Raw genomic sequence first — 27417 nt, 5'->3', positions numbered from 1 at the left:
CACAGTTGACATTTTCAATGATTCTGCCTATTTTCATTGTCTTTGTCTTTTTATTGCTGACCTTCATACCATATCTATTACAACAGTTATTCCATTTAGTCAGAGAATCTTGCAAACTTGTAGTGGATTTATTTAGAAGTATAACATCGTCCACATAAAGCAAAGAGCTGACACCAGATTTAACATTAAACCATCTTCCTGTACTTCCTTCAATTCTAGCTTCTGACTTACAATTCAAATAAAGACTAAGTATTGCTTGATATAATGCCCCACTGACACCGTATAACTGTAGTGTATTGAATAGCTTCTCTCTTGGCACCTTGTTGTATGCCTTTTCCAGATCAACAAAACTTAAATACAGATCTTTGTTATATTCCCATGCTTTCTCAACTAATTGTCGTAAAGTGAAGATCTGATCTTGATAGCCTCTATTTGGCTTGAATCCAGCTTCACCAAGAATCTTCACCAAGCTTTTCTTCCACAATTCTTCTCAACCGTTTCTCAAGTATACTGGCATAAATATTGCCTGGAACACTCAGTAGGGAAATACCTCTGTAATTCTCACATTCAGTTTTATTTCCATTTTTATAAATGGGTATTATTAGAGCTCTACTCCAATCATCAGGAATTCGTCCCTCTGTCCAGGCCTTCTGAACTATGCAGTGCAGCCACTGTAAGACTTTTATACCACCATACGTCAGCATTTCTGGTCGAATATTATCTACTCCTGCTGCCTTTCCACATTTCAAGCCTTTGATGGCTTTTTTCTACTTCAAGAATGGATATGTATTCCTGACTGTATGCCTGTTGAGTGTTTTTTTACCACTGTGCTGTCACTGCTTGTTTCATTTAGCAATTTTTCGAAGTAATTACTCCATACTTCAAGGATATCTTTTCCTCCCATTTTCATGTCACCTTTATCATCTCTAACTCCTTTTACAGCTCTTTCCTTCATTTCTAAGCTTCTTCAACAACCTCCAGAATATCTTACCACCTTCTTGCCAAAGTCCTCCCATGACTTTTGTTTAGCTAGTTTTACACAGTGTTTAGCTTTTTTACATTTGTCTCTGCATTCTCTAAGAGCACAAGCTGACTTGTTTGCCAGGAACTTTTGATATGCTTTCTTCTTTTCCTTTGCTGCCTCTTTAACTTCCTGTGTCCACCATGAAGTTCTGATTTTTCTATCCTTGCAGACAACTTTAATACATGACAATTATGAAGAGAACTTGGGGTCACCTGCAGAAGTTGTAAGAGTGTGTAAACTAGATTTTATGCTTGGAGAATGATGGGTGAACAAGTGGGATGAGTTTCCAGAGGTAGTTGTGATTGCCCTAAACGGTGAATGAGTTTAGAGGGAGAGGGAGAAAGAGATGACAGAAACTGATAAAGGTTTTGCAATGAGTCTTCTGACTTAAAGGAGATACCCATAAAATAATAATGGAAAAGAACACACATACACACACACTAAAAGTTTCTAATGAGTAATTTAACAAATGCTCTGAGGGAAACAGAAGCAATGTGGAAAAGTGGGGAACTTTCATAAGAATACAAAAGATTAATATCGGGGAGGTAGCAAAATGTTCTGCAAACCATTAAAAATGATAACTAATATTTAAGGAATTGACAGTGTATACTAGAAATATAGATTAAATAAACTTTAATTTATACTTTCCGATATTTCGGCGAACGTCGCGTTGCCATCTTCTTGGGAACTTACTACTAAAACACGTGCACACAAGTACTAATAACAGCAAATGAGACTAAAGCTAGGAAGCTAGCGTTTTCCTAAAGTCCTGATGGTGCCCCTGGTGGGCTATATCGGTAGTTCTTGGCCTTTGGGCTGAAGTTCTTCTGATAAACATTTCCCAAATTTGGGGCAGTCTCATGCATCCAAATTTGTTGAGGTTTGGCATGTTCCTAAGGGCCGAGGCTGATTCCATGAATAGTCTTTCATACTTGAACTTGCTGCGGTGTATTACTGTGGCTTTCTTCCATCTTATTCCTTCCATCTTCCAACTTCAGCCCAAAGGCCAAGAACTACCGATATAGCCCACCAGGGGGCACCATCAGGACTTTAGGAAAACGCTAGCTTCCTAGCTTTAGTCTCATTTGCTGTTATTAGTACTTGTGTGCACATGTCTTAGTAGTAAGTTCCCAAGAAGATGGCAACGTGACGTTCGCCGAAATATCGGAAAGTATAAATTAAAATGAAAGACTATTCATGGAATCAGCCTCAGCCCTTAGGAACATGCCAAACCTCAACAAATTTGGATGCATGAGACTGCCCCAAATTTGGGAAACGTTTATCAGAAGAACTTCAGCCCAAAGGCCAAGAACTACCGATATAACCCACCAGGGGGTACCATCAGGACTTTAGGAAAATGCTAGCTTCCTAGCTTTAGTCTCATTTGCTGTTATTAGTACTTGTGTGCACGTGTCTTAGTAGTAAGTTCCCAAGAAGATGGCAACGTGACGTTCGCCGAAATATCGGAAAGTATAAATTAAAATAAGATGGAAGAAAGCCACAGTAATACACCGCAGCAAGTTCAAGTATGAAAGACTGTTCATGGAATCAGCCTCAGCCCTTAGGAACATGCCAAACCTCAACAAATTTGGATGCATGAGACTGACCCAAATTTGGGAAACGTTTATCAGAAGAACTTCAGCCCAAAGGCCAAGAACTACCGATATAGCCCGGCAGGGGGCACCATCAGGACTTTAGGAAAACACTAGCTTCCTAGCTTTAGTCTCATTTGCTGTTATTAGTACTTGTGTGCACGTGTCTTAGTAGTAAGTTCCCAAGAAGATGGCAACGTGACGTTCTCCGAAATATCGGAAAGTATAAATTAAATAAATATTAGTTATCATGTTTAACCAGCGTATAAGCCTCTCAACAAGAATAAAAACCATTAAAAAACATCAGAAATGGAGGAAACAGTATAATGAACCTTGACATGTAAAGATAAGGAAGTCTTTTTGCAAAGCCTCTTTAGAAGGCCTTGATAAGACCTCACTCGGACTACTGTGCACAGGTCTAGTGTCCTGGTTTCCATATTGATTCTGATATAGTGGAGAGAGTACAAAGAAGAGAGTGTCAAAAATGATATCAGGATGTGGAATACAGACTGAGAATTTTTAGGCTGCAGATACTAGCAAACAGGAGAAAGAGTGGTGATATGATTGAGACTTACAAACTTCTGAAAGGGTTATGCAGAATCTCAGTAGATGGATTTTTCATTTTATGGAGGGAAGGATGTGAGAGCATCCATGGACGTTGAGAATGAATGCTATCATTCTCAACCTCCTAGACTGAGGGCTAGTTTTTCTCTCATAGAGTAGTGTGATTGAAATGGATTGCTATTGGATGTTGTGTGTGCAAGTAGCATGAATAAATTCAAGAACAGATATGACAGCTGGTGCAAATAGTATGGCCTTCTTTGATGAGTTCCTGACTCCCTGGAAGTCTCTCTTAATAATTATGGAGAACACTACTGCTTCAACAATCAATAAAGGAACTGTTCATTCAGATGTCTGATTTCCCTATGCTTACTAGAGATGTGGATGTGTGGTCCAATCTCACATGTATACAAAACGCATTTTTATGTATGCCACAGAATTAGAAATGGGGAGGTAGGTGATAAGTCGGGGGGGGGGGGGCTGTTTTGAGTAGTAATTAGCAGTGTTTTGTGGGTTTTGGGATTTCATTGTTTATTTTTGAGGGCGAGGTGTGTCTGAGTGATTTTTGGTGTGAATTCTGTCAGAATTATTAGTCTAAATTGTCATTTTAAATATTACACAATACCGGTCAATAGGTCAATCATGCAGGCGTCGACTGGTGCTACTAGACGTATGCCGCGAAAGTCAAGTAGCATTGCCGACATAAGACTTTTCAAAACCGATTCGATGTCCTGAGTGCGATATGTATGCATAGCGGAATGTAAGAGATGTCTTTGTGGAGAGGGAGAGAATGAGTGAAAGACGAGAGAAAGTATGGATTTGTCGTACGTGTGATATACTGTTGGACCACAATACACAGAATGCAAAACAGACTGAAAAGATAGACAGTGTACATGAAAGAAACGGAAATGAAATGAAAGATAGACTGACAGAGTGAAAGAAGCAGGAATGTCGAAGTAGGGGTGGGTGCTGTTTTGAGTAGTAATTGGCAGTGTTTCGTGGGTTTTGGGATTTCATTGTTTATTTTTGAGGACGAGGTGTGTCTGAGTGATTTTTGGTGTGAATTCTGTCAGAATTATTAGTCTAAATTGTCATTTTAAATATTACACAATGCTGGTCAGGAGGTCAGAAAACCGAAATGAAACGAAAGCTAGAGAAACTGAGGGAGTAAAAGAATGCAAAGATGTAGAAGCAAAAGTTAGTGATAAGGGGGGGGGGGGGGAAAGAGAGGTAGTGAGATAGAGAGAGAGTGAAGTTATCGGAATGAAGATTTAAAGAAACAGATATTGGAAATGAAAAATGAAATGAAGAATATGTTGAGTGATGTTAGGCATCTAGTGGAAATTAATAAAAGTACAAAAGAAATCAGAATGAAAGAACAAAGAGTAAAGAAATGACAAGTGATTTCAGGATAGCAGTATATGGAGACTCCATAATTAGAGGGCTGGTTACTGACAGAGTCCATGAGGTCTGCCTATCCAGGTGGGAGAATCAGTACGATAATTAAGGCATTGGACATGAGGAAGAAACAAGTGAGTTAGTTGTGATTGTAGGGAGATGAATGATCTAACTGGACATAAGAAGGATGTGAGGACAAATATCAGGAGGCTATTGAGAAGAGTGAAAGATAACAGTGTAGTAGGAAAGGTTGTCAGTGTGTTACCTAGGTATGATGAGTTGCAACAGAGAGCCAAAATCATGAATGGTATGTTGGCAGAGCTGTGTGAGAAGAAGGGAGTGGAGTTTGTGGATGTATGGCATGTGTATGAGGGAAGAATGAAATTATACAGGCATGATGGGTTGCATTTAAATGGCTTTGGAGTGAGTGTGCTGGATGAAAGTAGAGTGTGATGCATGCCAGAGATCAGAATTGAAGAATGAAGAGAAAAATCAAGAGAGTGGTACTGAAGAGACAGCAGTACTTGGCAGTGGAAACAGTAGTAGTGTGAGAGAGGAAGAGAGAATGGGAATACAAGAGGAATGGGGAAACGGGGGGGGGGGGAGCTGGAGGGAAAGGGAGACATGGCATAGAGAGAGAGAGAGAGAGAGAATGTTGAAAGTGGCAGTGAATGTGTGTATGAAGATGGAGTATATTGCAATGTGGGTGGAGAATGAGTAGGTGTAGTGGGGAAATCACAACCAACATATGGCTTGGATAGGACTGGCTATAGGCCTAAAAATGAACTGTTGTGTTTGTTTACAAATGCCAGAAGTATCAGAAATAAAGGGGATGAAATGGTTTCAGTGATTGAGTTTATTCGCCCTCAAATCATTGGAATAAGTGAAACATGGTTGAATGAAGATGATATCTTAATGGGAATAGAAATGGAAGGGTACAGTATTTTTCATGAGGATAGAAAGGGCAGGAAGGGAGGGGGAAACTGCTGATGATAGCAGGGGAATTAAGTCCACATAAGGTAAACCTGAAAGGAGGAAATAGTGGCAATGGTTATGAGGCAGTGTGGTGTACATGGAGGTTGAGAGGAAGGCATATTTATAGTTGGACGTTGCTATAGACCTGGGAATGTGGTGATGAAGAAATGTATAAACAACTTGGATTAGTGAACAAAGGAAGGGTAATTATTATGGGTGATTTTAATTATGGCGGTATAGATTGGAATGAAGAGATAGCATTTGGGAATAAGGAAAGTGAATTTCTCGAGTTCTTGAGAGATAACTATCTCAGGCAGCACATAAAGGAAGGCACGCGAGGATCAAGAATTCTAGATCTGATCATTTCATCACAGGACGTAACTGTTAGAGGGGGTTTCATATTTTCCTCCAGTTAGTGAAAGTGATCATGAAGTAATCACCTGTGTTATGGCTAGTCATATGCAGGCTTTTGCGAGGAAAGGACATATGTGGAATTATAAGGCTGGTGATTATGACAAGCTTAGGAGACAACATCAAGCTATAACATGGAATGAGCAGTTGAGCAATAAGGAAATAAATGCTGCATGGGAACTTACAAAGAAATACATAACAGCATCCCAAAGGCCCAAATGCAGAATAAGGTAGGTGTAAAATGGATGAATGTGGAGCTTAAGCATGAAATCTGGAAAAAGAATGTACTTTGGAGGAAGTACAAGATGAATAATAGTAATCAGTCACATGAAGAATATAAAGAACAAGTCGGGAGAGTGACTCAGTTAGTAAGGAAAACAAAAGTAGAGTATGAGCAGAAATTGGCAAATCAGGCTAAGAAAAACCCTAGAGTTTTTAAGATATGTGGCAAGTAGAAGGAAGAATGATCATGGAAAGATGAAGTTGAAGGGATGAAAGTGTAGAATGGTAACTGCTGCAGAAGACATTGTTGAGGTATTCAGTGAACAATTTATGTGTGTGTTTCATCCTGATCAGGATGGAATCATGAGGAACTTAAGTGTAAAGGACATAGGAGAGGATAGCTTAATTATAATGTTAATAAGGCGATAGGATTTGATAACATATCACCACGCATCTTAAGGGAATGTTCCAAGGAACTGGCAGTAGCATTGGCATGCCTGTTTAATAAGAGTTTTGCAACAGCACAGGTTCCAAGGGAGTGGAAGGAGGGTAAAATTATTCCATTGCATAAAGGCAGTGATAAGGCTGTAGCTTCAAATTATAGGCTGGTCTGTATATCTGGAGTTGTGACGGTCCTGGAGAGATTGGCGAGAAGCAGGATACAGAAATAGGTTGATAACAACAGTATTCTCTGTGGTTATCAGCATGGGCTTATTAAGAGGAGATCATGTTTCACTAACTTATGTACTATAATAAGGTGACAAATACCTTGGACAGAGGAGATGCATATACAGTGGTGTACTTGGATTTTGCAAAGGCTTTTGATAGACTGCTACATGACAAGCACTTAAATAAATTGAAACAGATGGGATTGGATAACAGACTTCTGTGTTGGATCAGTGACTGGCCGTCAGATAGGTATCAGAGTTGTATATGGTGGTGGTGGTGCAGTATCTCGAAAGAGAAAGGTCACCAGTGGTGGTGTGCCACAGGGATCAGTTTTGGGGCCATTGTTGTTCAATTTGTATGTTAATGATATTGGTTCAATTTTAACCAGCTGTTTGCGGATGATGCAAAACTGGAGAGAGAGCAATGCACAGTCAGGCTGATGTTAATGCCTTACAAGAGGACTTGAATAGATTGCATGAATGGGCAAGTAAGTGGAACTGTCAGTTCAATGTTGCCAAGTGTAAGGTTTTGAGATTTGGTAAGCAACGATGGGATGGGGAAACTTTAACGTAAGCAGAGAAGATGAGAGATCTAGGAGTGATGGTGGACAAGGACCTGAAATTCAGGGGCCACGTTGTACAAGTTGTGAAGACATCATATCGAATAATGGCAATGATGCAGAGAACCCTGACATGCAAAAATAGAGAGGTTATGATTCCATTGTATAAAGCCTTGGTCAGGCCTCATATGGATTATTGTGCATAGATTTGGTCACCAGGTTTTCATGGTGACAAGGATATGTTGGAAAGGGTACAAAGATTCACAAAGGTAGTCAGTGGTCTTTGGAATGTGGAGTACAAGGACAGATTGAGAGCCTTGTGAATAGGAGGAAGAGGGGGGGGATATGATTGAGACACATAAGTTGGCCAGGGGTTGTCAGGTAGACATGGAAGAGATTTTTCATAGAATGGGAGAGGGGAGTAGAACAAAAGGTCGTTACTGGAACTATATAAGGAGGGTGTGAGCAAAGAAGTGAGAAGAAGTGTTGTGGATGTAGACACACTGAATCAGTTTAAGAAGCGGTTGGATGAACATTATATGCAAAAGTGAGTACCTGCAATAGTGATAATGATAATAAACCATCCCCAAGGAAGAATGTCAGATTTTGGGCACAAACATATTTACATTTTTTTCATGATCAAATGGAGCAGTCATGAAAATGAGTGATCACAAATTGAATAGTTGACTGACAAACATCTTTATATTATATTCGTGCATGTGTATGTATATACACACACACACACACACATATATATATATATACACACAGTCATACCCCAAAGTTACGCAGTAGGTGGGATCAACAAAAAGCGCACAAGTCGAATTCGCATAACTCAGGGTATAAATTTGCATGTAATTTATATATACATCATCATCAAATTCCTGCCATGTACACTCAAGGGGTGTACAGGATATGACAGTACCACATGAAAAAATTACATCATTACTAACTTCCGATCTATAATTTTCCTCCAAATCAGTCTGTTACTTGTCAAGACTCCAACATTATCAGATCTTATATTTCTATCGTCTAAGGCACTTTGTATAGTATCAATCCACCTATATCTTGGTCTTCCTCTAGGTCGTTTTCCTGCCAACCTGGCAGAGAACACTTGTTTTGCTAATCTTTCCTCTCCCATTCTATTTAAGTGACCATACCATCTGAGATTAGCTCTGCTAACGCATTCCTGGATGCTGACAGTGTCAAGTTCTTTCCTAATATCCTCATTTTTAATATGATATTGCCATTGATGCCATCTGTTCACGCCTCTAATCTTTCTCAGGACTCTCATATCTGCGGTCTCTAGTCTTTGGTCAAGTGTTTTACTTCTGACCCAGCTCTCAGATCCATAAGTTAAAATTGGTTTGAACACAGTCTTGTATACAGCTAATTTAGTGTTCTGAATAATTTCTCTCTTATTCCATATGAATTTATTCAATTGACTTCCCACGATACCAGCTTTGCTGATTCTGTTGTCTATTTCTATATTTAGTTTACCATCTTCAGTAAAAATTGTGCCTAAGTAGCTGAAATGTTTTACTTGTTCCACAGGTTCTCCATTCACAACACAGTTGACATTTTCAATGATTCTGCCTATTTTCATTGTCTTTGTCTTTTTATTACTGACCTTCATACCATATCTATTACAACAGCTATTCAATTTAGTCAGAGAATCTTGCAGACTTGTAGCGGATTTATTTAGAAGTATAACATCATCCGCATAAAGCAAAGAGCTGACATTAACATCTCCAATTTTGATATCAGGTTTAATACCACTTTCCTTCATAATGTGATCCATATAGATAATGAATAACAGAGGGGATAATGTACATCCTTGTCTCACACCAGATTTAACATTAAACCATCTTCCTGAACTTCCTTCAATTCTAACTGCTGACTCACAACTCAAATAAAGACTAAGTATTGCTTGATATAATGCCCCATTGACACCATATAACTGCAGCGTATTGAATAGCTTCTCTCTTGGTACCTTGTCATATGCCTTTTCCAAATCGACAAAACTTAAATACAGATCTTTGTTATATTCCCATGCTTTCTCGACTATTTGTCGTAAAGTGAAGATCTGATCCTGACAGCCTCTATTTAGCCTGAATCCAGCTTGTTCTTCACCAAGCTTTTCTTCCACAATTCTTCTCAACCGTTTCTCAAGTATACTTGCATAGATCTTGCCTGGAACACTCAGTAGGGAAATACCGCTGTAATTCTCACATGCAGTTTTATTTCCCTTTTTATATATTTGTACTATGAGAGCTCTACTCCAATCATCAGGAATTTGTCCTTCTGTCCAGGCTTTCTGAACTATGCAGTGCAGCCACTGTAAGACTCTTATACCACCATACTTCAGCATTTCTGGTCGAATATCATCTACTCCTGCTGCCTTTCCACATTTCAAGCCTTTGATGGCTTTTTCTACTTCAAGTATGGATATGTATTCCTGACTGCATGCCTGGTCAGTGTTTTTTATCACTGTGCTGTCATCACTGCTTGTTTCATTTAGCAGTTTTTCAAAGTAATTACTCCATACTTCAAGAATATCTTTTTCTCCTGTTTTCATTTCACCTTTATCATCTCTAATTCCTTTTACAGCACTCTTTCCTCCATTCCTAAGCTTCTTCAACAACCACCAGAATATTTTGCCACCTTCTTGATATTTATTTTCTATATTCTTGCCAAAGTCCTCCCATGACTTTTGTTTAGCTAGTTTTACACACTGTTTAGCTTTCTTACATTTGTCTCTGTATTCTGTAAGAGTAAAAGCTGACTTATTTGCCAGGAACTTTTGATATGCTTTCTTCTTTTCCTTCACTGCCTCTGTAACTTCCTGTGTCCACCAGGGAGTTCTGATTTTTTTATCCTTGCACACAACCTCACCACATGCCTCTCTGGCAGAATCAATCAATGTTTCCTTCAGAGTTTGCCAATGAATCTCCAAGGTTTGATTCCTGTTCTCAAACTCTTTCATTTTCTTTTCAATAATATTTCTGTATTTTAGTCTACAGTTCACATCTGAGAGCTGCTCAACTTTTATTCGCTTTAAAACTTTCTTACATGTTATTCTTTTCAATATGAAATTCAATTTTATCCTGCTCAAGACTAAATAGTGATCACTTCCAATTTCAAATCCTCTGTACACTCTGGTGTCCTGCACCAGGGAGAAAACATCACTATCAACAATAACATAGTCAATGAGACTTTTCTTATTCCTAGCCTCTTCTCTCCATGTGAATTTGTGCACATTTTTATGTTGGAACATGGTGTTAGTAATAACCAGTCCATGTCCTGAGCAGAAATCCAACAGATATTTGCCATTATTATTAGCTTTGCTCTTTTCTCCAAATTTTCCCAAAATATTTTTGTATGTCTCAGAATCATTTCCTACTCTACTATTTAGATCCCCAACAAGGACCAACTTTTCCTTTTTCATTGTGTCAGTTGTTTTTTCTAAAGCGTCAAAAAATTCCTCCACTTCTACCTTAGTAGAACCTTCTGTGGGACCATAGGCACAAATAAGTCTCATTGTCCAGTTCCCCATTCTCATATTTGCCCACATTACTCTACTTGAGACTGACTGCCATTCAAGAAGATTAGCCTCGTATTTTGTGTTGAATACTATGGCTACTCCTTCTTTTCCTTGATTGTCATTGCCTGAATATAACATTTTGTATTTATTGCTCAGAAAGATCTCACCAGTTTTGGTCTTTTTTGTTTCAGTCACCCCTATTATGTCGATCTGGTACTTATCTAATTCCTCAGCTAGCTCCATTTCTTTGCCATTCAGGCTTCTTACGTTGATAGTACCAATCTTTAACTCTGGTGATGTTGAGTTGGGGTTTGTTTTCAGATTTGTTCCAGTAGCTGACTTTTCGCTGTTCGCCCTGGTTCTCTGGCGAAAACAACGGGGGCCTTGTTTAACCGGGCGACGCCCCAGCAGGCATGAAATTTTGTCATGTTGTACCATCATTTTTTATTTTTTTATTTTGGTTTAACCAATAAGAATACAATTTGGTCAGCTAAATCCCAAATTGCCAGCCCATCCTCGTTTGTTCAGTATCAAAGTAGATACCCAACAGGATGCACCACGAGAAGGTGAGGATTGGACATTAGGTCAGAAGCCCTGGTCGGTTCTCCGCATTCCTTTAAAGGCTATGTGGAGGTCTCCTCTCAGTTATACAGCTTTGACCCTTAAGCACCCCATTTATATATACAGACATACAAAATATTAGTTAATTGGGACCAAAGGTTTACAAAAACACCTATTTTTTTAAGAAATATAATCATAATTGTAGTTTTTCATACATAAAAAAAAGAAAGTTATTTCAATGTTGATGGTTTCGTAAAATCTAATACATTCGTCTGACAGCATAATGTCTTTTTCTTGTCACGCAAAATTTCTTCATAGCAAGCTAATGATTTTTTTATTCCTTGCCTTGTGGCTACAATTTGTTCCTCGTTAGAATTTATGTCCTCCAAAATCTGTAAACCTTTCTTTTATGATTGTTCTTACTGTGGATTTCTGTAGATCGAACTTCTCATTCCATCTTCAAAATCCTTAATAATGTTGAATTTTGTTTCCCAAGTCAATGTTTTTCTTTTCTTGCTAGCTGTAGAAAAATTGGGCTTCTTTTGGATGACATTATATTTTTTATGTGATAAAATTTTTATCAAGAACATAACATTAAACAATCACAAGGTTTGTAGGCTATAAAAATCCTGTATGAATGGAGACCACATGAAATACGTCAGTGCTTGTTCACAGCATGTGCGACACTGGCGAATTCTGCCAGCACCAGTAAGATACGACTAGTGGTGAGGCATGAAGCGGGACGGAAATATGTACATATAAGAAACCGCATAACTCCGGATTCGCGTAAGTCAGGGTATGACTGTATATATAAAACACCTCTTTATATCATGTCCAATAACATTATGTTAATGCTTCAAGATCTTATTTCTGAGACCATTCTCAATAAGAAATGTCATACAAGCCCTAATTGGATTCTTCATGGTTGCCAAGCAATGAATATTTTAAGGTTCGATGTTCATAGGCAAGACAGAATATCAGCAGCAGTTCAGCAAGTTTATTCAATGCAAATGAACATGCTGTTTACATTTTCAGGTGAAGAATAATGCAAAACATGCTTGTGTATGAGTTCTGTAAAGACAACCAAACTGTTGTCACCAAGGAATATCAGTAATGATTTCCCTTACAAAGAATCAAATCAATCACATTATGCATGACAGTTAGAAACTCTCACAACGAGCATTTTACACCATGGAGGTCTGGTGTTGGTAATAATAATTTCAAGCATACCAAATATTAAGTTTAAACATCATTAAATGAGCCTCTGTGGCTCAGTCAGTATAGATGAAGCCTTTTGGTCGGAAACACCTGGGTTTGATTACCGTCAGTGACGTGAGGAACCTTTATCTGGTCACTTTCGACTAAAGGTGAGTTAGCCGGTCTCATACAGAGGTAGGGTTTTTTCCCCACCTGGAAATTTGGGCTTTTCACCCTCCAGAACAGGGAAAGTGTGTGTGTGGGGGGGGGGGGGGGGAACAATGGTAAACTACTCTGTAAAAATCTCACCAGGAATACTTTGTGGGCAATGCCTACAAAGTCGCCTACCATTGAAAACGACTGAAAAGGGAAAATCAGTCATCATTACATACATTTATATTATGTGTGCACAGACAGACAAATCTAATAGGTGTTCATGAATTTTCTAAAATCACACACAAAGAGCGATTTGGTAAAATAAAGTTTAAAAATAAACTCACCACTCTCCGAAATCTTTTCTGTTCCACTCAAATTTGTGGTCCCAATGACGAAAACCTTTTAGACCAGGAAAAAGTACATTGAATTCATGGTTTGGAGTAGTAAAAATTGCAATCTTTGGTTCTATATACCCAAAAATATTTTCAGGAAGTTTTATAAGGTCTGAAGGAGTTAAATGTTCTAGCCTTAAAGAAAATAAGAAAGAGAGACAGAAAAAAAAATATAATATCAGTACATTATTTATGAAAACTACATATCAAGTTTCAAATATCTGAAAATTTACTTAATTCTCTTCATGTCCCATGGCACATAAGGCGAAATCCATTTGTTTCATTTATCCCTGTCTTGTGCAACTAAGACTGCTGCTCTCCCTCTCCCAACAAGCCATTCTTCTTCTTTCTGTTATTCTTTGCCAAGTTAGTTCAGTTCTTCTTATTTTACTTTTTTGTTCTGGGATACATGTCAGAGATAATAAGGCAAGATCCATTTGTTTCATTTATCCCTGTCTTGTGCAACTAAGCCTGCTGTGGATCGTACTACTTTGTTTTTGATCCACCATCTTGTTTTAACTCTGTTCTTAAACAAGTAATAAGTTGCTGGTTGATTACTAATTTAAATATAGAGAAATTTATATTTTTAGACTGCACCACTCTATATCTAGATTAGTCTAATGAAATGTAGTGAAACCAAGCATCAACTAATTTTATATCAATATTATTTCTTACGTAGACCGAGTTTATCTCTTATGTTTGAAGCTCCCGCTAGGTCCGATAATTTCATGAACGGTGCAGTAAAAGAGATTCAGGCAAACACAATTTTAAAATCATCAAAACAAAACATTTAATTCTGAGTTATATATTATACATATAAACTCAATTCTGAGAACAAGATAATATAAATGTCTTAGCTTAACTGATCATCACAACATCTTACAGATTCAGTCTATGGGCATTCTGCTATCAGACTTATAGCTTTCACAATATTAAAATAACTTTTAATAGAGTTGAATATCACAAAATCTCTTAGTAACAAATTTTACTATTATCACACAGTAAAGTCTCAATACATTAATGGTGGCAACAACTGCTTCATGAGTATACACTTTCATACTTCATACTCTGGCTGATTTCCTCAAGAAACGTTATTACAGTTAATGTGGGGAATAAGAGGAGGAATTACACATATATCTCTGCACTGAAGTAATATAAAATTGGACAGTTATTACCGGATAAATCCTTTGCTCATGGTATTCACTGAGGCACACTTAAACTAGAAAATTCATTTGTTCCTCATTTACTACTTTGCAATAAAATCAGCTTTTCACTAATCTTCCTTAAAAGCTCTGGAATTCGTCATAACTTTAGAATTCCTTATCAATATTCTGAATTGCCAATTTACATCCCGATCCTTCGTAATCTAATTACAGCACTTAATTCCTATTATTACAGCCTCTTACTTTACTCCATGCTGCTAAATAGCTATCTCCTCATCTCTTCTTAATCTAATTACAATACTTAATTCCCATTACTACAGCCTCTTACTTTACTCCGTGCTGCTAATAAACTATCTCCTCATCTCTTTTTAATCTAATTAGAGTACCTAATTCCTATTACTACAGCCTCTTACTTTACTCCGTGCTGCCATGAGTGCTCCTTGCTTCCTGCCTCTCTGCACTGTTGTGAGTGCTCCCCCCCATTTCTTCACCACACTATCATGAATGCTTCTGGTCTACTGATCCCTTGTATACTCTCGCTTTTGGCTTATGTACCTTCACTTTCTTTCCCGCCAAAACTTGTTCTCACAGTCTAGCTCATATCAATTCCATCTCCCTGTTGAATACCATATCTCGCGATCCATGCACGTGCTAGCTATTTCTAGCCCATCTCCATAGTAACAAACAAAATAAAATAAAAACAGAAATATTGCATAACATTATACCTTTACATACTGGTAGTGATAAATAAAAATGAAAATATTATAATTCACATAAGGCATATTAAACTTATATATACAACTCCTCATAATATTAAATTAGGAATAATCAAAATAGACAAAATAATACTTCAATATAAGGCTCTATCATTGCTAACACATATTTTAGATTAATTAATAAAATTTAATAAATAAACTCAAGGCAATTACATGAATAATAAATTACAATCATGGGATTAATATCAAATAATTTTTACAAGTATAGCCTTTGGCATGGTGGATTAGGTTGGATTCTGTAAGGAATATTAATAATTTAAATTTCTCCTTAATCAGAATCCAACACTGCTGCTCTCTCTCTCTCCCAACAAGCCATTCTTCTTTCTTTTATTCATTGCCAAGCTAGTTCAGTTCTTCCTATTTTACTTTTTTGTTCCGGGATACACGTCAAAGCTACCCCTGGATAATAAGGCGAGATCCATTTGTTTCATTTATCCCTGTCTTGTGCAACTAAGCCTGCTGTTCTCTCTCTCCCAACAAGCCATTCTTCTTCTTTCTGTTATTCTTTGCCAAATTAGTTCAGTTCTTCCTATTTTACTTTTTGGTTCTGGGATACATGTGTGGTTAATAAAAGGTACATGTCCAATACATTTCCATTTGAGTATTATTTTTATTTTTTATATTTCATTGGTGATAATTCTTTGCTCAGTCCATTTATGTAATTTATCATTTGCAAGTTGCAAAAAAAAAATTTTTTCATATTTTATGCAAACATTTTGTTTGAAAACTATTTAATTTAACTTACTGTTTTTTTTTTAATTAATTTCCATACTTCTGATCTATATAATAATAATAATAATAATAATACAGCCTTAACATTACCATATAAAATCTTTACATTAGTTAATAAAACCAAAATCACATTATTATAACTACAAATTATAAAATTATTTATATATCTGGATGATTTCCATTTTATTATTCAATTTTCTGAAAGAGGAATCGCTTTCATCAATCTCTGTGTAAGTTCCACCTTAAGTATCAACATTACCTCCAAAGTATGTAAAATTCTTAACTTCTTCTAGCTGCATGTTAGTCAATTTTAATTTTTTTTCTGGAAGTTGCTGTTCAATTTAAAGTTTGTTTTTATTTGGAAGTCCAACTTTTTTTTCAACTGTTTTAAAATTCTTTCAATTTTGCTTACATATCAACATTTTAATAATGTCAACAATTTTCATCTAAATTAATCTTATCTATCTAAGGCACTTTATCCACTCAGACCAAGTACTGATATGAATGCCTGATTGCATTCCTCTTAACTTGTTCATACTACGATGTTGTCCCTGCTAGTTTCATTTTGCAATCTTAATTAATTATTCCAGGCATCTAGAATACCTGTTTTCATGTAACTTTTATCATCCGATTCCTTTTACAGTATTTTCCTCCATTTCTTTCCTCCAGTACTTTTTTCCATTTCATTTTGAAAAGTGCTCTGTAGCGGAACATCATTCAAAAATCTTAACAGCTTCTAAAACGCTTTAAAACCTCCCATAGGAACAAAAGCATAAACAAATTTATTGCAGTTTTTCATATTACTCAGTAAGTCTTTCCATAAAAGTTTTTGTTTTTTTTTTTCTAATTAAAAAAAAAAAAAAATGTTGCTGTGTCACAACAATCATCAAGTGAGAGATAAATTTGTCCGAACAACCCCTCCTGTGGGTTTGTTTGGTGACATGGAAAGCCGATGCTTGGCATGGCAGTGGACTTGCCTGTGCAGGGCTGAAGGTTGGCTTAATGCTTTAGGAGAAATTAAGAGACTATTTAGATTAGATTGAGAGCTTTCTGAGCAATATAAGAGGGTAGCTTTTTTTTTTTTTTTTTTTTAGGTCACTCGTAATGAGTTTTTGGACTCCTGGGGATACTGAAATCCTCAATTAAGATCAAAAGCTGTCTGGGTAGTGGCCCTTCTCACAACATATAGCATTATACATGTAGAAAGGATGTGCTTTGCATTATGGGATACTAAGGCAATTGATGTGAATTCATAAGCCCAGGGCCATATTTAGACTTGCTGAGGCCCTAAGCTATACAAAACCCAGAGCCCCCCCCCCTACTGTTTCAAATTACATCAGCTGGTCTTTTTGTTTTTTTATTTGAGGCCCTAAGCCGTAGCTTTTTTAGCTTATACGTAAATCCAGCACTGCATTAGCCTCTATATACAAGTAGCATAGTGGTGAAGATACTTCATAAACTTTGCTTACACTTGGATGAAGGATTAAACAAAAATATAAGTTCTTGGCGAGTTTAATTTTATTTCATGCCAAGGAAGCAAACATATCATCTGTATGAGTAACAAATTTTAGCTTCATTTAATTACTATCAACATAATAAGTGTTTTTTTTTCTTTTTTGTAAATGATAATGCGCATGCTTCTATTGTTGTGCCATCATCATTTATTGAATACTGGCAAGAACTACTACCTCCATTTCTTAAAAAATAATAATCATACTCTTTCTTCCCTCTTTTTTTTTAAGCAGTGATATGATAATGTTTAAGTTAGTGAGAGAATTTTACCCTGACAGAAGGTATTGTACACAGGGTGAGAAAGGAAAATGCTGTGTAAAGGTGTGGTGAAGAAAGGGAGATGAGAAATAGATTTTTTTTTTTTTTTTTTTGCATGGAGAGTGTGAAATGTATTTGGCCAGGATGTGCTATGGATGCAAGCCATATAATAAGTTTAAAGGTTAAATATGAGAGATATTCTATATGCTGAGCGAGGCCTCCCATAGGAAGTCTGTTGACTTCATAGAGACTGTTATAATAATTTATTAAGAGTGTGGCCTAAGGCAGAGGTTCCCAAACTTTCTCAGTTCATGGAGTCCTTAGTTTCAATAATTTTTTTCAGGTGTCTCTAGGCCAAAAGAAATACCTAACAGTTCCATTTATTAAGTAGTTAGGTCCAAACTATGTAATATTATTCTTTGTTTTCTTCTAAATTTAAAATATTCCACAGTGCCCAAGTGAGGTCGCTGTGGAGCCCCAGGGTGACGCAGCACAGTTTGGGAACCACTAACGTAATGACTAGATTTTTTGCTTGGAGCATGGGGAAGGACTGAAATGAGTTGCTACAATCTGTTGAAATCTCTGACCAAATTCATTCAATGAGAGATATAGCGCGGATAGGCTTGGCCCTCACAATGAGTCTTTTGACTCCACTGGGAGTTACCCTCTATCCAAACATTAGACAATAGGGAGGATGTTATTTATCCATATATTAAGATGAATGACAGTCAGTCAGTCAAACTTAGCAATCTGTTTTCTTTCTGTGTCATTTGTTACCTCTATTTTGCACCCATCATTTGTTCAGCTGGATAATATCCCCTACACAGCATGGTATCTGATTATAGCCATCATCGTGTGTATGCGTGCATGATTTAAGCCAATATGGAATATAATTTGGTAGGCTATGTCCCAAACTGCAAGCTCATACTCATTCATTCAGTATTCAATTCAAGTGAACATCGATTAGCAGGATGCACCATGAAAAGTTAAAGATCAGACAGAAGCCCTGGTTAGATCGTTGCATACTAAACATTTGGAATGTATTCTACTTTCTCTCATTGATTTTCAAAATAAATACCTGAGATACTGAAATTGAATTATGATTCTGTTTGTGGTTCTGCCAATAAACTTTCAGTGAAACTTAATTTCCTTCCTTTTTCCCATCCCCAGGTACTTTAACTCATAAACTTCTTCCTGTAGGGTGGGATTTCATGCTTAATTATATGTCCAGGCTATTGGTATTTGTGCAAAGTAGTATTTTAAGTTTGAATATGTAATGATAAAACAGAATCCTTTTTAATTGTGCACACTCAGATACACAGTTTGTAAGATTAATAAGGATTTTAGTTTAGCCTTTATATATTAAACATACAAAATACTACCTTGCATACATTCAAACTCTATAGCTGCTTTTAACTTTTGCAGAAATGTATATCAAATTCGCATCGTGAACCAACCAAATCACTGTAAATGACATTATCAAATTTTTGTCTGTTAAAGCAAGAAAAGCGAAAAAAATAGGAGGAATGTAATTAATTTGCTAAAAGTGATCAATAAAGCTTGGAGGTGATGGTAAACAAAGTTAAAGTATATGGACCACATTGCTAAGGCAGTTAAAATCATCACATCAGATATTCTACTGTACAAGGTTTTGATAAGACCTTGACCAGTGCGCTCAAATATGGTCACCTGGGTTAAGAGGAGATGAGAAGACATTTGAAAAGATCTAGCAGAAAGCAACCAAGATAATAATGCGCTAAGGAAGAGCAGTCACCAGGGAACAGTCTAGTGCATATCAGGGCAGGCTAAGGAAATGTGGTCTTCAAAGTTTGAGTAATTAGAAAAGAAGAGATATTACAGATGCATAAGTTGGTAAGTGAATCTTACAGTACAAACACAGATGATATTTCACAAATATCATCTGTGTTTGTACATTCCTGGAAACATGTCACAAAGAATTTGAGATTCAAATTCTTTTCACATAATGAGTGTATATGGAATGAAGTTACAGATGTTGGAAGTGAATCTTCGGTGAATGCTTTTTAAGAAAGATATCAATATTTAGGAATTGTGTGACTGGAGGGAGATCCCCACCCCCACATTCTCAGAGGAGAAAGGAACATCAATCAGTACCCTATTCTGTAGAGCAAGGTTCGGGAACCTTTTTGAACCAAAGAGCCATTCCACCAAAACAATTAATTGAAATAAAATTTTTGGAGCTGCAACTTCAATTCGATTTTTCCTGGTGACTTAAAGGTGCAGTTAGTTCAAAATTAGGTAAATTTTGTTTTTAATTCAGTACTTCTAGATATCAAATACCACTTTTATGTTTGCATATAAATTTTTTATTTGTTCAATAAATAAAACATTAAGTTTGATTAAGTTTTTAATAACAAAACATGTTTAAGTATAATATTGCAAAAAGAATTAGTCCGAACAAAAATACAATATTATGTATTTTAATAGATATTTGATTGTTTTAATTTAAAATTCACTGAGACTTTTGATTTTGCATCTTCTCAGCCAATTTACTTAAATCTGGATTGTATTTCGTGCACTTTAATAGTAATTCTGCTTTCAAACTTTCATCAGTCAATTTGTTCCTATGCTTATTTTTAATGTAATTCATTGAAGAGAAAAATTGTTTGCAATTGTACGTTGAACCGAAAAGAGTCAAAATCCCAAACGCAAGTCGCCTGGCATTTGAGTAATTAGTTGGTAAAGAATTCCAACATTTAAATATAATTTCTTGTGGTGTTTCTTCCATCGTTTCCTCATTTTCTTCAATTTGTGCTACCATTTCCTGAAGTTTTTGTACACAGATGCTTTTATTCTGAATTTCCAGAAGTTCCACTTGTAGTTCTGCAATTGATATTCCAGGAAAAGCTTCAATATCTATTAATTTTAAATTGCAATTTAATGGATGTAATATAAATTTCATTATCTCCTGATGTTTTTTAAAATCCTGAAATCTGTTTGTAAATGAATCTAAAATTACAGTAATCATTTCAGCGACTATTTTGCAATCAACTTTTTCTTGATTTAAATTCAATCTATAATTTTTTTAGATTTTCAAAATATATAAATTTTTCTTCAGTAACATCTTCGAAAAACACTCTTAGTTTCTGTTCAAAGGTAAGTAATTGTAAGGCTGTTTCCCTTCCAACTTCAAATTTAGCTTATTATAATGTTCTGTCATATCAAGCAAAAACAAAAATTTTGTATCTATTTATATCTTTTAAGCACTGTAAAAAACGTTTTAATGCTTTTCCTCTTGATAACCATCGTACAGATGTAAATGTCACTAAATCTTTATGTTGACTACCTAGTTCCTCTAAAAATGTGTCAAAAAGTCTGTGATTCAACACCTGAAATCGGATGAATCACTGGCACAACAACATCCATCACTCTTTTTAGTTGTTGCAGTAATAATCCCAAAGAATTTGCAACTAAAGCTTCTTGATGCAATATGCAATGAAATGAAATGAAATAACTCCATGTGAAATATGAGTGCAGAATAATTTAGCAAACCCCTTATTTTTCGCAATCATAGAAGGCATGCCATCGGTTGCAATGCATACTATATTACTAATATTTATATTTTTATTCTGTAAACTTGTTAGACGGTTTTTCTGAAATATCTTGACCTGTAGTGTGTTCTTTAAGTGTTAGCAGATCAAGAAGGTCTTCTCGAATACCGGAAGATGTGATATATTTAACCATCACACAGCATTTGCCATATCGGAAATATCATTTGATTCATCAACTGCAATAGATATAAAATCGGCAGAATTAATATCCATAATTTGCATATTTGAAACTTCTGCAGAAAAGGTTACAATCCGTTCCTTGACAGTTCTCGAAAAAGAGGTAAATCTTTAATTTTTTTTTACATATCTTGTCCTTATTTTTCATATCCTTAAATACAATTTCAGAGACATTATACATGCAATTTTTTAGAAATTCACCATTGGTAAAAGGGTTTCCCGCTTTTGCTATTTCAAGAGATAACAAAAAACTTGCTTCAGTAGTATTCAACAAAAATTTCGTCCAAGCTGACAAATTTCTTTGCTGAGGCGATGTTTTCTTTTGTAGATTTGTTGTCTAAATCTACAAAAAATTTCTTTTGTTTATTGAAGTCTAAACGTTTTCCTCAAAAATGTCGTTCGACATTACTTGATTTGTTATTTTGAAGTTGTAGATGGCAAATTAAACATTGCAGATTTTCATTTACTTCTATAAATGCAAATTTCTCTATCCACATTTTATTGAATCCTGTTTTCTTCGATTATTTTTCTTTTTCTTGAACTCATATTAAGAGGGTTATTATCACAAATTTAACTGCAAGTAAAAACACAAATTAAACATAATAACAGAATAAAAATTAATTTGTGAATAACATTACCTGACACTAAATTAAAACCATAGTACCACACACCGAAACCATACATTCTCATTTCAGGAAAGCATCTCTTATACACATTTCTAAATAGACCAAATTAAAAAAATCTGTATGTATCTAAAAACCATGGTGTTAGACAGGACAGTTGATCAATTAATTCAAATTTTTGCCATGGTGCTAGTTACCTTAGGCAGGGTTAACATTTAGCAGTATTTCAAATGTAACAAAGTTGTCAGTTGTTCATGTCACAAAAATGTCATGCGTAGCACACGCCACATGCATAGTATCTAGCGTCACAAACAGGCAGTATCAAAAAACAATATTTAGTTGTTTGCATTAATTATGTATCTTTTAATTCAATATAAAAGAGCCACACTTTGTTCAGCCAAGAGCCGCCGGTTCCTGAACACTGCTGTAGAGGATTGAGTGCAGAAGATGTTCAATGCTTTTTTTTTTTTTTTTGCACTTATCACAAAGATAAAGTTTTTTTTTTTTTTTTTTTTTTTTTTTTTAATCAACGATGAGTCTCAAAAACTTGGCCTCTGGAACTATAGGGATAATAGTTTGTCCCATTCTTATATCAGGATCGGGTGGAGAGTGCATTTTGGGCAGAAGTGTACACAGATGGTTTTTCAGCAGATAACCTGAACCTATGACAAAGAACCTGTAAAGAGACACGATCCATTGCTTGTTGAAGTAGTCTTTCAATAAACCCTCATATTGCAGACATGACAGTAAACTGTAAACTCGTCGACATAAAGGCAACTGCGTACTGTAGGAAGAAGCCATTCAGTAATTGAGTTGAATTCACTTTAATAGTGAAGAGAGTTACACTTAAGACAGTGGCCTTGAAGAACCCCCTCTTCTTGATGATATGGCCAAGATAAAATGCTTTCTGCTTAGACTTGAAATGCATGGCTGGATAGAAAGTTCTTAGTAAAAACTGGAAAGTGCTCCCTCAGACCAAGTGTAAACAGTCTTTTAATAAGCCATATCTCCAGGCTGTGTCACGGGCTTTTTCCATGTCAAAGAACACCGAAACCATACATTCTCATTTCAGGAAAGCATCTCTTATACACATTTCTAAATAGACCAAATGATCCAAAGGTGTTGGTGTCACATTATGTGTTGGAAAGAAGTTTATTGCTTTCTAAGTACCAGAGAAAGCTTGCATTTACCATTTTCCCCAAGACCTCACAAAGACAGCTAATCAGAGCAATGGGACAATAAATGTTGTTGGCCTGGGCTGAATCTTTGTCTAGCTTTGGGATAGCAGTGATAACTGACTTATGTCTAGAGTCTGGAAACTCTTCCTCTGTAAATATTCTGTTGTATAGTAAGATGATGGGAGGTGTTTTATCATCTCATAACGAATGTCATCTGGGCTAATTGGGTTAGTGGGAGACAGTGAAAGAGCTCTTTTGAGTTCCTCCTTAACAAATGGCTGTTTGTACAGTTCAATTCCCTTGGTGCAAAAGCTCAGCTACTGTTTCTCTTGTTGTTCTTTCAAAATTAAAACATCAGGAGGATAGGAATCTGTTGCCAAGATCCTGGCAAAGTTTTCTCCCAAAGTGTCTGCAATAGCTTTAGGATCAGTAACAATACATCCAAGGTAGACAAATGGTGTGTTCTCTTTCTACCCTTCATCTTCTAGATTTTATCCCACACAATTTTTGCACTGGTTGTTTGATTACTGGATGGTGTAAATTGAATCCAGGATTGTTTTTGACTCTGACATCTCACATATAATGTGCTTTGGTCTGAGCACATTTAAATGCTATTAAGTTTGTTGTGGTAGGATATCTATGAAATACATCCCGTGCTCTACCTTGATCTTTTTTTGGCTGCTTGGCACTCTCAGTTCCACCAAGGCTTTGGGTAAAGTGGAAATCGGGATGATGTTTTTGGAATTGCTACAGTGGTTGCATGGACAATACAATCTGTGACATGCTTAACTGCTTCATTAATTGACATTTGTGTAGGAGGACATGGCGTAAAATCTTGAATAAAAGGAGTTTTTGTAATAAAATACCTTTTATGCAGATTTTACAAGTATGCTAAGTCCCACTAAAATACTTGTGTATTAATAGAAAAATTGGTGTAATTGAAATGGAAATAATGTTTTTTCTTGAATTATTGAATATTGTAATATCAAGTTTTCTGTAAGAACAAAGGAAATTACATAAGGTAAATTGTGTCTAAGTATACCTCTAGTCAACAAAAATTCCAGACAGATTAAGGGATTAAGTCATGACCTGAGGCCACTGCAAATGCAAAGGTCGACATTACATGGGGGTTTCCCATCTAAATGCACCGATCGACGAGAGTGATGGGTGCAGAACATCAGGGTACCCAAGGGACTACAATGTAAGAAAAATAAAAGTCATCGGAACCATATAAATAGCAGTTTGCTGTGTTGAGATGGGACTTGCTTGGTTTAGTCTGTTCCTGGGAGTTAGAGTACGTTCCAGAGTGGAGTTTCTGTTCATAGAGCAGGAAGACACGTGGAGTTCCGAAGAGAGAGTTCAGACTCATGACGGTATCAAGGTCGCCGTAAGCCAAGGAGTTTGGAAGAAAGTACAATGGTCGTTAATGGCAACTGAGCTTCACTAGAATCGTAGGTGATGAATCATTATCCTATTCGGAGACCTGTATTCATAAAGCAAAGGCCAGAAGAACAATGCAACTAAAGCACGTCGTATTAGGAGGAACCAGTTGCCGAACTTCCAAGCCGTAGGAATTATATTGTCCACCGATAACAAGAAAGAAGTCTTGTAAATTCCGAAAAGGATGTTCAGGTACAGTGACGAGGTCTAATGGGAAAAAGAAGAGATAATCAGCTATAGAAGACCAGACTTCATGAAAAGCAAGAAATTTCCATTATTTAGTCAGAAAGAAACTTGGATCGTGACGGTGGTTTGAATTGATGGAATTGTTTTAAAATTAGAGTTGCAGGACTTTAGGCCTTGAGCTAACAATTGAATTAATTTACTCTATGTAAGAGAAAGCCTAGCTGAATTGTATCATGAATCTACTTGTATTTAATTGTTGTAGTCATTCCTTAAGGCTGAAATTTTATATGTTGACGATCTGATTATATGTAAAGTTAAGAAAGGGGGGGTAAATTTCTAGACAAGTAGTCCTGCTGAGATTTAGATGATTGTGAGAAATGATCGTATAACTTATGTTGAGTTGTTAGATATAGCGTACATATTAGATTTAAGTCAAATTATGTGTCATTTGTGTATTTGTTTCTTAATGATGAATAAATTGTTTTCTTGTCAAAATAATTTGCCTGATCCCTAAGTCCAATGCACTACTCATAAAATCGAACTAATGTGTCTTAAACTAGATATTACCAAGACTGCAGAGTAAGAAATATTTGTAATTTGGTATAGAGATAAGTTGGAAAGGAAGGAGCTGTGTGTCATACTGGGTGTTCTATTCTTTGGAGGGAGATACTCCTCTTATCCTAGAATTTTGGCAGCGCAGCTGACTAACAAACAAATTTTCCAAAATTTAAATTAGAATAAACACCAGTAAATCAGACAAAGAGATTGGCTCCAGCTCGAGATACTTTCTTTGTTCTCGACGTCCTGCACACGAGCCTTACTATTTGCGACCACAAGATAGGGGTAAAGTAACTGACGATAAGTCGGAAGTATAGTAAAAGTTAAGATAAGTTTCAAATGAGAAAACGTAGAAATTTACAAAGGCGCAGCCGAACGAGAATTAAATAAATAAGAATTAGATTTAACAATAAAACCATAGGTTTAACAATGGTTCCTGTGAAGACATACTGCTGATAAGAAGAAAATGATCGCTTACATATGCTTTCATCAACATCTCGTGTCATATGTAGCATGGCACCAAAGAGAAGCAGAACAATGGCGTCCAAGTCATCATCATTGTTTAAAGAATTTAATCTAAAGGTCTTCGGTGCAGTGCAATGTCTGCAAAATGTATGTATTACGAATACGAAAGGCAGCTGGAATTTGGTTTGAAAGCAACAGTGGTGAGAAAGCATGCCAAAAATGCCATGAGAGCAAGGATCAAAAGCATGTTGAGATTGCAGATGTGGATGGAATTCAGAATACGATTGAAAATTGTGATGTAATGCCAGATAGCATTGAGAGAGATTAAATGTGACATGATTGAAAAAGATAGTAAAAATGTTGAATGAAAGAATAGCTTGATGTAAAGAATGAAGAGTTGGCTACAATGAGGGAGATGCTCGGTTGCGTGGAGTGATAAACAGGGCGAAGCAGGAGCTGGAGCAAATGGAATTGTTGCGAGTTTTGCCAGAATATCGATGATATTAACCATGCAGAGAGCCATCTGTAATTCTGGCAAAACTCATAATTCCATTTTAAAATTTTGCTATTGTTTAGGCTTTGTAGAATTGTCTGATTTCGAGGGGTTGAGGACTTGCTCTTATTGAGTTTATATTTCTCATTAGATTTTGGGAAGTATGGACGACCAGAATCCATCTCTTCCTCTGGAAAAACCCAATATATCATTGAATGTGTCAGGGTCACTAGGTAAGTTCAAGTTGCTTTCAGTGGATACTGAAGTATTCAATTTTTCTGGGGAAGAGTCTGGTGTTGTTATCTCTAAAGTTCAGGTATGGTGAATTTTCTTAAATGTTACGTTCTCAGCATTAGATGGTCTCAGAGCAGGTGTGGTGGTGGCTGATATATTTTTTGCATTCTTATTTTTTGTATTTCTTTCTCATTTTCCCACTTCTGACATGCACAGAAGTATGCTGGATTGTCTCCCTGACACATTTAGCTTTTTTTGCAGAGCAAGACTGATTTATCATGTTCTTTACTATCATATTGGGCACAGGTGGCAGAGCCACAATAGGCAGTTTGAGCATTTCCATATTTCTAGCATTTGAAGCATCTTAGTGGATTATGGATGTACTGTCGAACAGGACAATGAGATACCCTACTTTCACAGATGTTGAAAGCGTAGGAGTATCAAATGTAAGGATGATGTTTCTGGTTGGAACCAGGTGACCATCTCTATAGATCATGATGAGCATCATACCTGTCATTCCCTAATCTTTCAGTTCTAAATATATCTCCTCATCAGGAACAACTTGGAGATCCCATTCTCAGATCACTCCGCTACAGGAATTGAGTGTTATATGGGGTATAACTGTTATTGGTATTCCACCCATTGATGTTGCTCTGAATATTTTTTCAGAATGTTGTTGACATGATATTTCTATGAGGCATCATCAAAACATAGTTTAATTGTTTAATTGAGAGAACCTGTCAGTCCCTCTATATCCTTTTGAATGAAAAA

At 36.3% G+C, this 27417-nt stretch overlaps 1 protein-coding gene across 1 annotated transcript in view; it reads right to left on the bottom strand.

The window, feature by feature from the left end:
- Hen1 (Hen1 methyltransferase) overlaps nt 1-27417 on the bottom strand; it is an 86207-nt gene that overhangs the window by 29316 nt on the left and 29474 nt on the right. Inside the window, exon 4 of the mRNA XM_090396522.1 lies at nt 13214-13396. Coding sequence (XP_090252648.1) covers nt 13214-13396 — 183 coding nt within the window. The remainder of the gene's footprint in view (nt 1-13213; nt 13397-27417) is intronic.

This window comes from Typopeltis vanoorti, chromosome 8, assembly GCF_054136105.1.
Source record: "Typopeltis vanoorti isolate ZY-2024b chromosome 8, IOZ_Tvanoo_1.0, whole genome shotgun sequence".
Lineage (NCBI taxonomy): Eukaryota > Metazoa > Arthropoda > Arachnida > Uropygi > Thelyphonidae > Typopeltis > Typopeltis vanoorti.
The sequence above is the reverse complement of the archived record's forward strand: the minus strand, read 5'-3'. Positions and strand labels throughout refer to the sequence as shown.